Source organism: Argiope bruennichi, chromosome 4 (assembly GCF_947563725.1).
Source record: "Argiope bruennichi chromosome 4, qqArgBrue1.1, whole genome shotgun sequence".
In the NCBI taxonomy this organism is placed as follows: Eukaryota; Metazoa; Arthropoda; class Arachnida; order Araneae; family Araneidae; genus Argiope; species Argiope bruennichi.
In genome coordinates, this window is record NC_079154.1 from 24467337 (window position 1) to 24483145 (window position 15809).

A 15809-nucleotide genomic window follows, 5' to 3' on the forward strand; every position below is an offset into this window, starting at 1 on the left:
TGATCTTGAGATTCTGATGCACATGAATTAGCGATTCGTAAACGATCTGCTTCATTGTTCGCTTGTCGTTTCTCGTTTATTTGAGCTTTGATTATTTCTATGTGCAGCATTTTTAGATCTACTAAGTAACAAACGTTTAAGAAGCATTTTTTTTTTTTTTTTTTTTTTTTTACGAAGCAATTAACACGATACATTTGTAAATCGGAAATATCGTTTGTGGATTCACTGAATAAATAGAAAAACAACTGTTTGCATTGGAAAATTTCCATTATATATAACTTATCTTAAACGACATTAATAATAATAATAATAATTCTATTTTGCATGTGTGAGATAAACTCTGAATAATATATGCGGTTCGCTGGAGTCAAAATATTGTGCATATTGAATGACAATGTCTTGGTGTAGATGACTATTCATTAACGAAAAGAAAAAAAATTAGTGCTTGCACTAAATATTCTCGATTTCATTTCACTCACATTGATTGGCATCAGTCATAATAATTTTATTTTGTTTGATATATGTGCAATTAACTCTGTATGACATGTGCCGTTTGCTATTTACTGTTTGTCGATTGTCAATTTTAAAATAATGTTGAATAATAGAAACGTACGAAAAGATTTGTTTATAAATTTTATTGTGTTTAAAATAAATGCTAATATTTGTACTATGCCTATAACCATCGCGCAAGTACAAGCAATAAGTTGGTAAAATTTTTATCGCAATTGGATGAACGGTACGGCAGCGCATTAAATACGAAGAAACAAGAGTTTATTTTTATATGTCAGATATTATATAAATTAAAGTCAGAATGTACTAGATGATGGCTCTACAACATTTTAATGTAAGAATATAAATATTTTTTTTTCTTCAATCTTAGGGCAAAGTGTCATGAAGAGGGTTTTGCCTTTCCAAGTGAAAGAAGTCTTGTATTTCGACATATATCATCCCATAAAACCTGGTGAGTTTCTAAAAATTTAACTGATTTAATCTGTATTACAACTTTTTTTGACTAAATTTCTTAGCGTGCACCCATTTGATTTACCGCCTGAAATTCCTTTCCAACTTTCTTGCAAATTCATGTCTTCCAAATACAGATATCGCTAATAATTCTTTCCCAAGTTTAAAGTGCTGTCTAATTATATAAGTATTCAAAAATTTGGAATTCGAAAATCTGTAATACATGATGCTGCTCCTGACACTTCTTTTACAGATTTTTGTACCTTGATAATGAATATGGGGCTTTTGTTTCCATCACAAATCTATCCTGCATATGGACCTGATGAATGCTGAGAATATCCTTAAAATAAAACGTTTTCGCATTTTTGTGGCGTGTAAATTTGGGGAGCGTTTGACCCTTTCTGTTCACATCGTTTTTATCTGATCACAGTTGAAAATTACGAGATTCATTTCAAATTAGATCTTAGAAAAAACAGAAGAAATTATAATTAATATGTACTTTATTTTTATTGATACCTAAATAAAACAGTTGTTTTCAGTTGTATCAATACATAAAACAATGTGATGTTCAGGACTTTTTTATTAAAATTAACCATCACCTTATGCTCCAGAAAAAAATCGGTAAAATTCCTTTTTACAGAAATATAATGTCCCAAGGGAAGGGGGGGGGCACCTCATAATTAAGGGCGAGAAGCTTCCGACATGGTGGTTGGTGCTCGCCATTCCTGTGGATACACGAAAAGGTGGGGGTCTGGCTTCTTCCATCGATGACGGGGCGTACTTCCCAAGGGAAGGGTTGTACCGTGGCCGATGATGGTCCTTAGGACTCAACCACAGATCTCGCCAGTGTTGCTGTCGCGGTGGAACAATTGCAAGATATAAGGAGGGAGATGGGTAAAATTTGGCTCATAAGTTTAATGTTTAAATGGCAAATTAGTATTAAATTTTGAACCAAATCCGTCAAGGGGTTGACTGTTTGTCGGTCTGTGCTTTCACATGCATATAACTAAAAAACGGAATGACTTAAAGGAATAATATTTAGCTAAACTTGGCATTTAAATGGAAGAAATATTAAAATTTGAACGACATCTGTCAAAGGGTCGACCACCTGTCATTCTGTACTTTCACGTGCATGTAAATGCGATAATTGAAAAAACGCAATGGCGTAAATAAATGAAATTTAGTAAATGATTTTGCGACTTTTTAACAAGTGATTTTGGTTTCATTCGATTGTGAAAATGCGTTCAAGAGGTATATTCGATTTTCTGACGCTTGTTTATTAACCATATACCAGTGATTAATCATCGAAATAGCACTTTAATAGTTTCTTTCCTAATTTTTTTTGCTAAATAACATACATTTAATAACGCAAAAGTACCGCTTTGCTTTACTGTATAACGAAGCATATAGCTTTCAGGTGCGGGATTCAGAAAATAAAAAACTGAGCACTCGTAGCGTTCACGGCTTTGCCCAAGATCCCCAATTTTTATGTGGAAGGGGTAGAATTGCTTTTTTTTACCCTGAAAGAGAGAGTATACAAGAAAGTTACAGGGTGATTATTCCCACTGGTTTTATATGTGATTGAAGCATCCTAAATAATATTCTGGTGATAGCAAACGAAGATAATCGTAGATTGGATGACGATTTTTTAGATTCTAAAAATATGTTAATAATTTGATGAGTAAGATGTTTTATAAAATTTCGACTGTTCTGATTCAGAATGTATTCATTTATTTATTATTCTGAGTTAATCAGTTTCTTTGTCTAAGAGAAAATTAACCCCTACTCTTTTAACTGAAGAACTGGGAGCGAAGTTTGTGGAATTAAGAAATTTTGACTATTCTGATTCAGAATGTATAATTTATTATTCTGCGTTAATCAGTTTTTTTGCCTCAGAGAAAGTTAATCCCAACTCTTTCAGCTGAAGAACTGGGAGCGAAGTTTGTGGAGTTTGTGGAATTAATCAAGAAATTTCGACTATTCTGATTCGGAATATATTCATTTATTTATTATTTTGTGTTAATCGGTTTGCTTGTCTAATGTTAAATTTAACCCCAACTCTTTCAGCTAAAGAATTAGAAGCGAAATTTGTGGAATTAATCAAGAAATTTTGACTATTCTGATTCAGAATGTATAATTTATTATTCTGCGTTAATCAGTTTTTTTGCCTAAGAGAAAGTTAACCCCAACTCTTTCAGCCGAAGAATTGGGAGCGAAGTTTGTGGAGTTTGAGGACTTAATCAAGAAATCAGACTACATTGTGTCTATGTGCAATCTGTCGGACGAAACCAAGAACCTGTTCTGCAAAAAAGTTTTTGAATTAATGAAGCCCACAGCAGTATTCATCAATACTAGCAGGTGAGTGAGAACATTCATTGATAAATTCATTGATTATTCATTGATAAGTTTTATTTTACACTGCATCATTACGCCAACGTAAGAAATGTAATGGCAACTACTTTTCTGTATAACATTTCTATAAAACTCCAAATCAATTTAGATTAATGCCTTCAAATCTTAAATTTTCTCTTCAGCCCTTCGTATTATAACAAAATAGCTTCTATTTAAAGAAAGAATACTTTTTATGAACAAACAGTTCCAAAATCTCTTATGCTACAAAGTACAGGGCATCCCCAAAATTTATTACATACTTTGAATAATTATATGTAAACAACAGCATACAGTTGAATTTTATAAAATTCTGAATGCGATTCAAATGAATTAAAATAAATGTAGAATAGTTCAATCAATCGGAGATTTCATAATTCGTAATTAATAAGGCACGTGTGACGTAAATCTATAAAATTTCTCTATTCCCCCCATAAATAATCAAAATATTATTTTTTTATTAATAATTAGATCAAAACAATTAATTAAATAATTATACCAAATTTCATGAAGCTAGAGTTTTATGCGCTCGCCTAAACTAGTGTCATTTAATTTCAAACTTCCCCTCAAACTTACAAATTATAATTGCTATTCCAAATTATGATTTAGAGATGCTCGTGCCCACTTCGTCCCACCGCGGAATTCCGAAACATCACGACGTTGCCGTTGCCGTAATTTTCGTAATTTCATAATTTTCAAAATTTAATTAAATAATATAAAAAATATCATTTCTTATAGTTCAAATTTTTATTAATAGATACTAAACTAAACTCAATGGCACGACAGTCCATGGGATTCAAGGCTTACAGGGCCCATATCTGCTTTCTTGACCCAGGGTCCAGGGGTGCAATGCATATGTCCAGGTTAGGTGATCAGCCTAACGCGGATCCCCAAGTGTTCGGCTCCCAAGCATGCTTGGCGCTCGGTTTATCGACTCACTGAAGAGATGAGTCGACCTTGCCCAACCCAAGGATCGACATTCGGACCTGTACGTTGGGAAAACGAAGCGCTACCACTACGCCACCGGGCTTTTGCTAATAGATATTTTCTTAAATTTAATGATTTAATTATTTTTCATAACTATAATTACAACGCAAAGGCTAATCCTCTTTTGACAGAAGAATATAATAAGAAATACCGCCGGAATCGATTCGTCTGCGTTTGAATTAATTGGATCTTTCTAATTCGAGAAAATCGCGATTGTTGAAATTTGTCTGTGCATGCGACAGAGATGTGTTATACCATCGCATTCAGCAGATATTTGAGAAAAAAGATGCAGAACCATCACATTGCTATCGCAGCTTGAGATATTATCTTGAGTGAATTCTGGTGAATAAAAAAATAAAATAAAGCATTAATTTAGCATCAGATACATAAACACCAGATCTTATTCCAATGGATTTTCTTTTTATGAGGAAATATTGGGAACACTTTTATACAGAGTAATTTACTGACAGTTCATAAGAGATGAATTATCAGTTGATATTGTTACAAACCTATAATATTGCTACCCGGCACGAATAGAGTCATCATAAGAAAGACCGTTGTACGATCGGTCCTGTACGTGCTGAGATCAATGAACTTAGAGCTTGGCGACAGACTTGGGGAGCATTTGGCGATAAATTTGGCGAGTTTGGCGACTAAATGGATAATACCGGAAAGTTCGAGAGCTTTCACGATCCATCCACTAAGGCATGAGGTACAGCCAGCTACGCCCTGATTGGTCTGAAGATTCTAGCCCCGCCTCCCGGAACTATAAAAGATGGGAAATCTGAATCTGCAAGGAAGTGGTATGGGTCTTCAGAAGTTGTGTGTATGAGAGTGGTCGGAGTCGCCGACGAGTAAAAAGACTAGAGGATTAGCAAGCAAGCAAGTTGCTGAACTATTAGGGATTAAATGCATAGAAAAATTTTGTAACAATATCTGTTGGAATGACTGATAAGAACAAGTACAAAAGAGGTTGCATTAATGTAAACGTTATTTACAGTAGTGGGATTTGGTTTGGGATAAACTTAATATGCACTTGAATAAAATGATCGATTTGAAATTATCATTATAGCTATAGAAAGGTCTACATTTATAAACTATGAGAATAGTTTTTTTTTTCAAGCTCTGATAAGCCATAAAATATAGAAAAACAGAGGAGAAAATGAATTTATTGAAAAAAAAAAAAGTTATGTACCAACATGTTTACTTTCAGGCATATTGATATAAAGATACAGGCATTGGTCGTATGAGTGAACCAGGTTTTCGGTTACCTCTTTGTGGAATATGTCCGTAAATTATATGAGATGGGTCATTATTTCGGAGGTTCTTTGAATTTCCTTTTATTTTAGAATGTAGACCAGAGTATATAAACATTCTGGAATGTCTAAACATTCATCCCAAGTGGGTCGGCCATCTCGTTGCCTGGCACTCCATCAATGTCCATTTCATTAGAGCCATGCGATCCATCCGTTGAACAAGATCTTCTGTTGTGACAGGAGTTTTATCTTTGTCCTCCATCGAGAATACGATTTAAAGCCGAGAGATTTTCATTTCTTCCCTGAAATGAAAAATTGGTTCTGATTTAAAAGCTTCCAGTGAGAGGAAGTGTTTTAAAGGAGCGTTAAGACCCATTTTGCATCCTCGTAGCAACATTCTTCAAAGAGGGGGATAGGAAACTTGATGTAACAACTAGGGATTGCAATATCGGGCCAGAATTTCAATACCGGTATTCGGTATTTTTTAGATCTTAATACCTGGATACCGGTTTTAACACCAGTATTAGAAATTTTAGAAAAAGAAAGAAAACGCAGTTTCTTTGTTTTATTTGCCAGTTTTATTAGAGAATGTAAATATCACAAAAAATAATTTGTAACTTATAAATTATAACAGTATATAAAGAATCACAAAAAAGGAAAGGAACATCTTATTTATTTAAATCACAAAAAAGTGTAAATATCACTATTCAGTCGGTGGTGCTATTACAAATTTTTGATATGTGATCTTAAAAAACATAATGCATCAATTGCACTGCCATTAAGCCTGAAAAGCAATTTTGTGCAAAAATTACCATCTGTCGAAAACGCTCTTTCGGCATCTACGCTAGTTGGTGGTGCTGTTAGCAATGCGCGATATACTTTTTCCAAGTATTTACCTCTAAATCCCTCATCTTCAAATAAATCGCTTTCTCGTCGGATGGTTTTGGATATAGCTGCTATCTGTATTGTATTTTGGTTCGTTAAAATTTTCTTATTTATCGCTAATTCTAATTTTTGTTCAAGGGACAATTCCTTTTCATTATCGACATTAGTGTCATCATAATCTTCGATAACTGAACCGAATGTGGATAGGTTTGTGGGTAAAAAATTTTAAGAAAATTTACTATAAACTTGATCAGATTTGAAGTGGTTATTTTCTTTTCTTCTTTTTAATTTTCATTCTTAAAATCGTTATAATTATGTAAATACCATAAGACATTTTCTATTTCGGTATGTCTTTCTTCTGTGCGATCTTTCAGTGTAATATATAATTCTTCAGATAGTAATGTGTGCTGTTCTTTCAGTGACTGCAACATGAAATTTATTGTTGCATTAGCTGTTAATAAATTAGAATCTCTCCGACATAATGCCTCAATAGTCAGTTTTACTGGAAGTAGAGCTGATACAGTTCTGTAAATTAAGTCGAATTCACTATCTGAAAAATTAATTTACAGGCTTAAGTCGATTATTGCTTTTTGGATTGGATTTCTCAGTTTCAAAAATCGTTCCATCATTAAGAGTAAACCGTTCCAACGTGTTTTAGAATCTAATATTAACATATATTCTGTTTTATTTTCAGTTAGTATATATTTTAATAATATGCCATTTTTTATAGGGAAACGTTTAAATATTTTAACAATTTTTCGAACTTTATAAATAATAGGAAGCAATTCTTGATGGGTTAATATTTCAACCTCATTAGCAATATCGTCTTCAACAATTACATTGTCATTATCTTTAGTGTCAATATCACTCTCACTCTTACTCTCTTCAAAGTTGGAATACGAAGTTTTTATATCTACAGTATTTGGATTTTTCTGTTATTTATTTTTTTGGTATAATACATCTATTACTCCTAATTGAATTCCATGAGCATAGCACAATTGCTGATTTGCACCAATTAACTTTCCAACTTTTTTCATAACTGTTGCTCCATTAGTCGTTATGGATACAATATCTTCTTTCAGGGATAATCCATGTTTCGCTAATTTAGATTTAAGCAATTCATTAAGCCATTAATTAACTAATTAATTTTGCCTATTAGGGAGACATAAAAACAAAAACGTATACTATTTTACTATGTTGGCAATCCCTGAACATATAATGGAGACAGTTTTAAAAATTTCTAGTAAATACCGAAAAAACGGTATTTAAACTTGTGAATACCGGTATTACAAAATTGTACAAATGGATCAAAATACCGGTATTCGGTATCCCGAATCTCTAGTAACAACGTAATAAATGCCTAAATCTTCACGAAGATTACGGAGAAAAGCAATTATGTTGTCCAAAAATTTTGGTAATGATACATTTTGTTTTCTTTTTTTGTCGTTTATTGTAATGTATCGGAAAAAAAGAAACAGTCTTCGTATTTTGTTTACTTTTAGTTACGATAGCCTGAAGCGGTTGCATACCTTGTTTACCAATCTTCACATTCATGTTTTCCAACTTGTCGATTTTTTTTCTTAGGGGTGGTGTGGTGAACCAAAAAGATCTGTACGAAGCATTGAAGAAGAAAACATTCCGTGCAGCTGCGTTAGATGTGACGATTCCCGAACCTCTTCCTAAAGATCACGAGTTGCTCACACTTCCGAATCTAAGTACTTGTTGTTGTTGTTGTTATTATTATTATTATTATTATTATTATTATTATTAGTTACTTTAAACATCGAGATTGATATTTTAGGTTCTGATATTTTAATGTGGAATGCAAATTTTTAAAACAAATCTCACTCTTTTATTAGATTTAAGATCATGAATTTAATTGAAAAAGTCAAAACAAATTATAACGCGTGCATATCAAAAATTGCATATATACTACGGAACAAAACTGTTACGAAATAAAAATTGAAAATCCCTACTTTAGAATGACTGTCCAAAAGAAAGTTTTTTTAAAATTTTTAATCACGGGATTGAATGTTTAGAAGTATAAAATTGAATTTCATCATAAAATAAAATAAAAAATATTTGGTACAAATTATGTATTATATTTTTAAAAATTATTAAGAATAAAGTATTGTACAAAAAAACTGATATCATTAAAAATGAAATTTCTTGATTTAATTTCTTAATATAACGCAAAAACCAATATTGTGAGATAATATTTTTAAAAGATATGGTCATTCATTTCTATAAGTAAATCATACCCACTGGCAATTGTTAAATCTATTTCCGCACTCGATTAAATTTTGCTTGACGCTAATTTCTCGAGTTATTTTACATCTTTCCTCTGATTAAATAGAGTTTCTGATGAGTTGTATTTAAAGTATTTCTAATAATATTTTGCAGCTTCATTAATAAGCGAAGTGTTGAATTTAATGCAGCTGTAAAAACAGTCACTGAAGTTGTCTGAAACCTTCGTAGAGTGACTTGTTTACATTTGACTGTTGCCATTCGCCAATATGTAATAAGAATGATTTCTATACTACGTACGTTAGCGTTTTTTTTATATATAGATTATTATTATTGTTGACGTACAAACGCGTATTTCATTCCTATTTTTATCTTCCAAGCACGAAGTAAATAAATGTACAAAAAAAATCCCCGATTTGGCATTTTGAGAAATTTTAGGCATTTTTGAGTTCGAAAAATTGACCTTGGATATTTAGTCCTCTACTTTCTAGGATACTGTCACATTACTGCACGCTTTATGTTTAACTTTATCGTATAATCAAGAGAAGAGTGAATGTATTTTCCATCCCTTCTTTTTGATCGTTTATCTTGAAAATTCGACTTTCATCGACAGAATCGGTATCAAGACTACATACTGAATTTTATAATACTACTAGTTGACCCGGCAAACGTTGTTCTGCCACATAAATTATTTCTAGTGAATATTCTGGTGGTTAATTAAAAAAAACCCGAATGTATTGCAAATGTGTGGGGATGTGATCTATGACAGAAAGAGGAATGTAGCGCTGTGGACGATGATCGTCGATAAAAACAGAAAACCACCAATCATTCATTTTCTCAATACAATGTATTTCATTAACGTAACGAACATATACATTGTTTGATCTCTTAAAAGTTAAACGTAAAGTGAAAAAAGTAATATACTTTTTATTCTAAAGTATAAAAATGATAAAGAAAATCAATATTCATTTCGAAGAGCAATTAAGTGTAGGATATTTTTTGTCAGTCCGTCTTTAGCCAATACAAATAAGCTCGATGGTTTACCCACGCAAGAACATACCACAACTGCTGTATCTTGAAGTTTAAATCGTCGACGTCCACATTATTTGCTGCCAGCCACGCATGATTTATGAAGATTATGATTTATGTATTGTGCGCTTACATCGGGAAATGTGCGGTCAATGAGAGCATTTTGCGAATCAACGACAGTACAGAAATGAGTGGGCAATTTTATGCCTCCATTATTTTTATAGACAGCAACTTTTCCATCACCGATATCTAACAATTGGTCCGAGAATGTGTCAGCAGATGGATCTTGTAGCATTTGGACGCGCATGTTTATTTTTAGCTGGATTTTTTCAACATTACGCCACAGTGGCGATGATTTCAAGCAAGCATCGATCTCATCAGCGTATGTTGAACGTGGATAGGGACACCCTAATTACCTAGCATTATGAAATATACTTTACGACTTATTCTCATACCAACCAAATACACATAAAAAATTTCATGAAAATCGGTCGAGCCGTTTCGGTGGAGTACGAACACAAACACCGTGATACGAGATTTTTATATATTAGATATTTTTATTTAAGATGTTATTATACAGAGTGTCTCAAAAACCTTGACCGCGGCTTTTATTCCTTAAATATTGATCGCAGACATATTTATATAAATTACAAAGTTGCGTAAAAAAAGGTGCAAAATGTTATGAAATCGATTAAAATTTTCAGGGAATTAAACATTAAAAAATACAAAATTTAAATTTTTATACGGACCCCGTACAAAAAAATTCTCAAAGAGTAAAATGTGCCCCATCCTCTAATAAGGTAACTTACAAAATTTCAGAATTTTATCATGAAAATTCTCAAAGATATGTTAAAACAAAGTTGAAAAGGATCAATCAGAAATTAAAATGGTGATGTTTACAGCTTCAATGCAGATGACGCGACGCTGGGATGCATCATAAGAAAATTAAACATGTTTCATATGCTTAGTTTTAAATACAAATTTTAAAATCTATGCTTCCTGAAAAATACTTTAAAATTTCATATCATGAATTACAGAATATAACTTAAAAATAGGACAGACAGTGAACTTGTAACAAATCTTACGTAATCTTTCATTAAAGTAATATTTCCTTATGCAGTCTTTCCTTTATGTAATCTTTCCTTTAAGTTATTATTTCTACACATTTTTAATACTTTTGAGCCAATAAATAGTAATATTATTATTTATTTATTCAATCATTACTTTCTTTGTTAATTTGTGTACGACCCTAAAACACGAATATCCAACTTGAATTTTCGTCTTTGCGAACTCATATACAGGCATCGAAAAGTTTTTAAAATCAGCATTTATGTAGTTTCATATGTTTGAGAGTTTTCATGATAAAATTCTGAAATTTTGTGCATGACCCTATTAGAGGATGGGGCACATCACTGGGAATTTTTTTGTACGGGGTCCGTATAAAAATTTAAATTTTGTATTTTTTAAAGTTTAATCCCCTGAAAACTTTAATTCATTTCATAGCAATTTGCACCTTTTTTTACGCAACTTTGTAACTTACAGTATATGTCTACGATCAATATTTCAGAAATAAAAGCCGCGGTCAAGGTTTTTGAGACACCCTATATACCGCTAGCTTGGCTACAACCTTGTAAAAACATAACCGTGTTATATTTTTGAATAATCACGTTCACACTACCAAGCAAACACTTAGAAAGCAAATCTTTTAGTGGATTTGATTTAAAATTTGACATATATCTACTATTCTAATGATAAAAACGTATGCCAAATTTCATCTATGCAGCTTGTTGCTTAATCTGAGTGATTTTTGAATTTTATTATACATTCTGTCGGTCGGACAGACCGATTTCTTGTTAACGGGATTCCTATAAAGTTTGATTAAAAGTCTTACTTTTAAAATAATAATCAACATTTCTTCCCTCTAACTTATTCCATTTTTGAATAATCATATTTATATATAGTCCAATTTATCTGTTTCGAAGAAGTCTAAGAATGAAGAGATTGATCAAAATCTTGAAATCAAATATTTTAGCAATTTCAATACTTATGTTTTTTTTGTTTTTTTTGCACATGAAAAGTGTATGAAAAATAAAAACACATCTCAGTAATGTTTACGTCTTTCATTAATACTATACATTAAAAGCATATCAAACTACATGAGGAAAATTTTGTAATTTACACTAAAACTGTAAATCCACATAAAATTTTGAAATGAATCAATTTACAGGAATACTTGATTTGTTTTTCAGATACCAGAAAGCTAGACTCATCGTCTAGCAGAAAAAGAGAGGTGGATAACTTCTTAGAGCCTTTTAAAACAGTGATATGTGTATTTCCGGACGAATGGCTAAAAATAATTCTCCAACCTGTGAAACCCCACCCCTATATTTATTTTGAAAAAATAGCAGCTGTTTTGGTTCATTGCCTTGAAAACAAAAAAGAAAAAAGTTTGATTTTGTGTTAATGCCAAATATCATAACTTCAACGTAAAAATTCTGTCAGTTAACTAAACAAGTCATTGTTGAGTGTACATAATCATCAGTTACCTTAGTTCGTCTGATTAGTTTTATTCATTTTTTACCTTTTTTTTATATGTAGCATACGAATAGAAAAATAATGTAATCACCAGAAAAATCCAAGATTTTGATGGATCTTTGTTTCATATTTCCCTTAGTCTGAAAAACACCTTTTTAGTATTAAATTGTTCCTCGGTCTGTGAACATGATGTCTAAAAACAGGCTTAGAGTCAGAGCAATGAAATTTGGTACGTAATGTTAAAGCCAAATTTGTAGATATATTTTGGTAGATTGTAATTTAATCAAAATTCATCAAAAGGAAGTCTATTTGTTCCTACACATTTGCGCACAAAAACTAAAAAACACAAATATCTATAATGATGATATTTGGTAGGTAGTTGTATCATAAAAATTGTTAGAATGTATTAAATTTTAGATAAATGTTGTAAAGGAAGGGTAGAAGAAACTGTTGTTCTGTAATTTTGCGCTATAATTTAAAGATAAGTTGCTCAGTGTTATTCAAGCCACAGCTAAGAAATCTCAAACCGAGATTTTGCATTTTTATTTTATTGCATTCAGTGGCGTAGCAAGAATAAGGGGCGTCCTAAAGAAAATATCTTTTTTCGCACCTCTAGTTGTCATTTGTAACTAATTAAAAGCAAATGCCCCTTCCCCCGAGATAGGATATTATTTTTCTCCCTTAAAGGTGGGTTCACACGAAGCCAACTATTGCGCGCAATAGAAGATCACGCTTACTTCAGGAAAATCACGTGACTGCAACAGGACAATGGCAAATGGTTGTTCCGTCGGGACAACTATTAGCCACTGTCCCATCGACGTTGTCTCAACTGTTCACACGGGGACAATAGCAGAGATACAACAATTGCGCGCAACTATTAGCCTCGAGCGAACCCACCTTAACACGTGTTTCTTTTCAAATAGTGATATAAATGGACTAATATTTTGTCACCTTGGCGGCTCAAAAGACTGGAGTCGTACATTTTTATCCTGTCGCTATGCCTCTGATTGTGTCTATATATACATACATATATATAATGAAAACGAGCTTTTCGGAATTAAAGAGCCCCAAAAAGCCTAAATTCTATTTCTTTTCTTTGACTTCTATATGAGAAGGTAATAATGCATCATTTTTTTACTTTTCCTTATTCGAAGTATGAACTAAGTATTGTAATCATCAAAAACTTCGAACTTGAGTTTTTGATGAAATTCCAGGTTTTAGATCTCTATGAGTTCGAAAAACATAATTTTGGTATTATATCTGTCCGTTTGTTTGTAACAGATAACTGAAAAACGCTTTGGATGAAATTTGGTATACGGTCTTTACACTTATTTAGTAGATTTCTATCAAATTTTGAGCAAAATCCGTCCAATGGAAGTCTGTCTGTTTGTCCAGCAGTTCGAATATAAGTTAACACGAGAATTACAAACGATAAAATTCTGTACAGAGATTTTACATTTACAGTAAAGATATCTATCAAATTTTGTGCCAAACGCAACAAGGATTGACCGTCTGTCAGAGAGTACTTTGAAAAACATGTAATCGATATATCACAAAAATGCAATGATTAAAATGTATCAAATCTGGTATAGGATCTAAAACCTAAATTTAGTTTTTGGACATTGTTGACCGCATACCAGGTATTAATCGCCAAAAAACTCGCCAAGGATCACATGATATATTCATAAAAAAATGTTAAATTCACGCGATAGATTAACATTTCATAGTTGTACACCAATGCTATGTAAAGCATTTTCTGAATGAACTGATTTTATAAAATTATTGCTTTAATTTACCTAATTATATCTTTCATTAATGCATTCGTTTTTTAAATGTTTTTATTTACTTATTTATTTATTTGTTTTAGTTGTTACTCCTCACGTAGCCAGTGCAGAAACGAACGTCCGCATCAAAATGGCAGATTTAGCGGCAGAAAATATTTTACTTGGGGTGGAAGGCAAAGATTTGAAGACACCAGTTCCCATGCCCAAATGATTTTGATGCTGTTTTCATGTCAAATTGGGAAAAAAAATGACTGATTAAAATTAGGAATAAATATAAAAACAAATTTATTTGCGCTGTTTTTGGCATATCTTTAATAAAACTTTTGTAAAACATCGAGAACGGATCTATTTTAAGATCTTATTTATTAATAAAAATTCTAAGGAAGATAACTGCTTGTAAAATTTGATATAGTTAAAATAACATTTATTTCTCAATTAATTTTTGTGAGAAAAATGAAGAATAGAATACAAGTGGGCAAAAAGTTTATGACGTCCAAAATGATGTTTGTATGTGAACTGTTCGTTAAGCTATCATTGAATTACCATACATTTTAACAGAAAATCGAATAACTTATTTTGAATACTTTAAAAAAATTTTTAAAAAATTGTAATTTTTATAATTATATATTTTAACACTCTTATTTATACGCATTTATACGCATTATTTATACTTATTTATATGTAACAGCATACATTTCTATTGTTTGATTCCTGTCCATGTGCTTCCACACCTACGCTTTTAAAGTTCATTATTTTATTGAATTTTCTTTTTTAAATAAAACTTTTAAAAGACACATTCAAAAACTTAAATAGTAGAAATAAGCATTTAGCAAAAGTCAAAACGTTTATAAACTTAGTTACATTAAAAATGGTTTGTCCGGCAGAAAAACCCGGACACACCATTTTTAATATAACTTGATTAAAAATAAATAAACAAACAAAATATAACAAATAATAATAATATAAGACTTTTAATAATAAATAAATGTAATTTGTTTCAAAGTGGCCGCCTTTTGCAATGATGCAGAGGCGCAAACGCTTATTGAGATTTTCAGCAAAGGCCCGCAAGTCTTCTACCTTTAATCTATCCCATTCTCTCAGAAGCCATTGCTTTAGAGAGTATAAACCTCTGTATAGTTTAGTGCAAGCCTTAGATTCCAAAATGGACCATACTATATAATCATGGGAGTGGGATTCGGCGAGTATTGTGCCCACTCTCCAGATGATATCATGTCCGGAAAATGCGTCTTCCACCCCCCTTCTGTCTTTTTAGCCTTATGAGCTGGAGAGGAGTCTTTTTGAAACTTCCACTTCATATTTCCGAAGTGCGTTTTGGCCCACAGAAATACAACAGCTTCTAGAATGTCCCGCTAGTACAGTCTTTGATTTATTTTAACGCCCTCGCCCACAAAAATTAGTTTTGTTTTTTTTCCGCTTACACAAATTCCGCCCAACACCATGACCGACTTTGGATTTTAGCGATGTTCAACAATTGCTGAAGGGTTTGGAGCATCTACAGACCAGATCCTACAGTTCTAGGAGTAACAAGCTTTTGGACAGTAAAAAGCTTTTTATTAGTTAAAAGGAATCTCTCTCAGCGATGACTTGCGCTCCGTTTCAAAAGTTTTCAGCATCTTTGGAGCCGCACGAATTAGTTTCCTTCAGTGAGAAGCTGAGCTTTTTGGAATTTGTAAGGCTTCAGTCCAAGCTCTGTTTTTGCCATTCGTTGCACCGATAG

The 15809-nt window shown here is 32.1% G+C and overlaps 1 protein-coding gene across 1 annotated transcript in view; it reads left to right on the forward strand.

Moving 5' to 3' along the window:
* LOC129966207 (glyoxylate reductase/hydroxypyruvate reductase-like) overlaps window positions 1-14282 on the forward strand; it is a 36607-nt gene extending 22325 nt beyond the window's left edge. Inside the window, exons 6-9 of the mRNA XM_056080620.1 lie at window positions 881-961; window positions 3159-3318; window positions 8061-8191; window positions 14155-14282. Of these exons, the coding sequence (XP_055936595.1) occupies window positions 881-961; window positions 3159-3318; window positions 8061-8191; window positions 14155-14282 (500 nt within the window). The remainder of the gene's footprint in view (window positions 1-880; window positions 962-3158; window positions 3319-8060; window positions 8192-14154) is intronic.
* Window positions 14283-15809: the final 1527 nt, after the last annotated feature.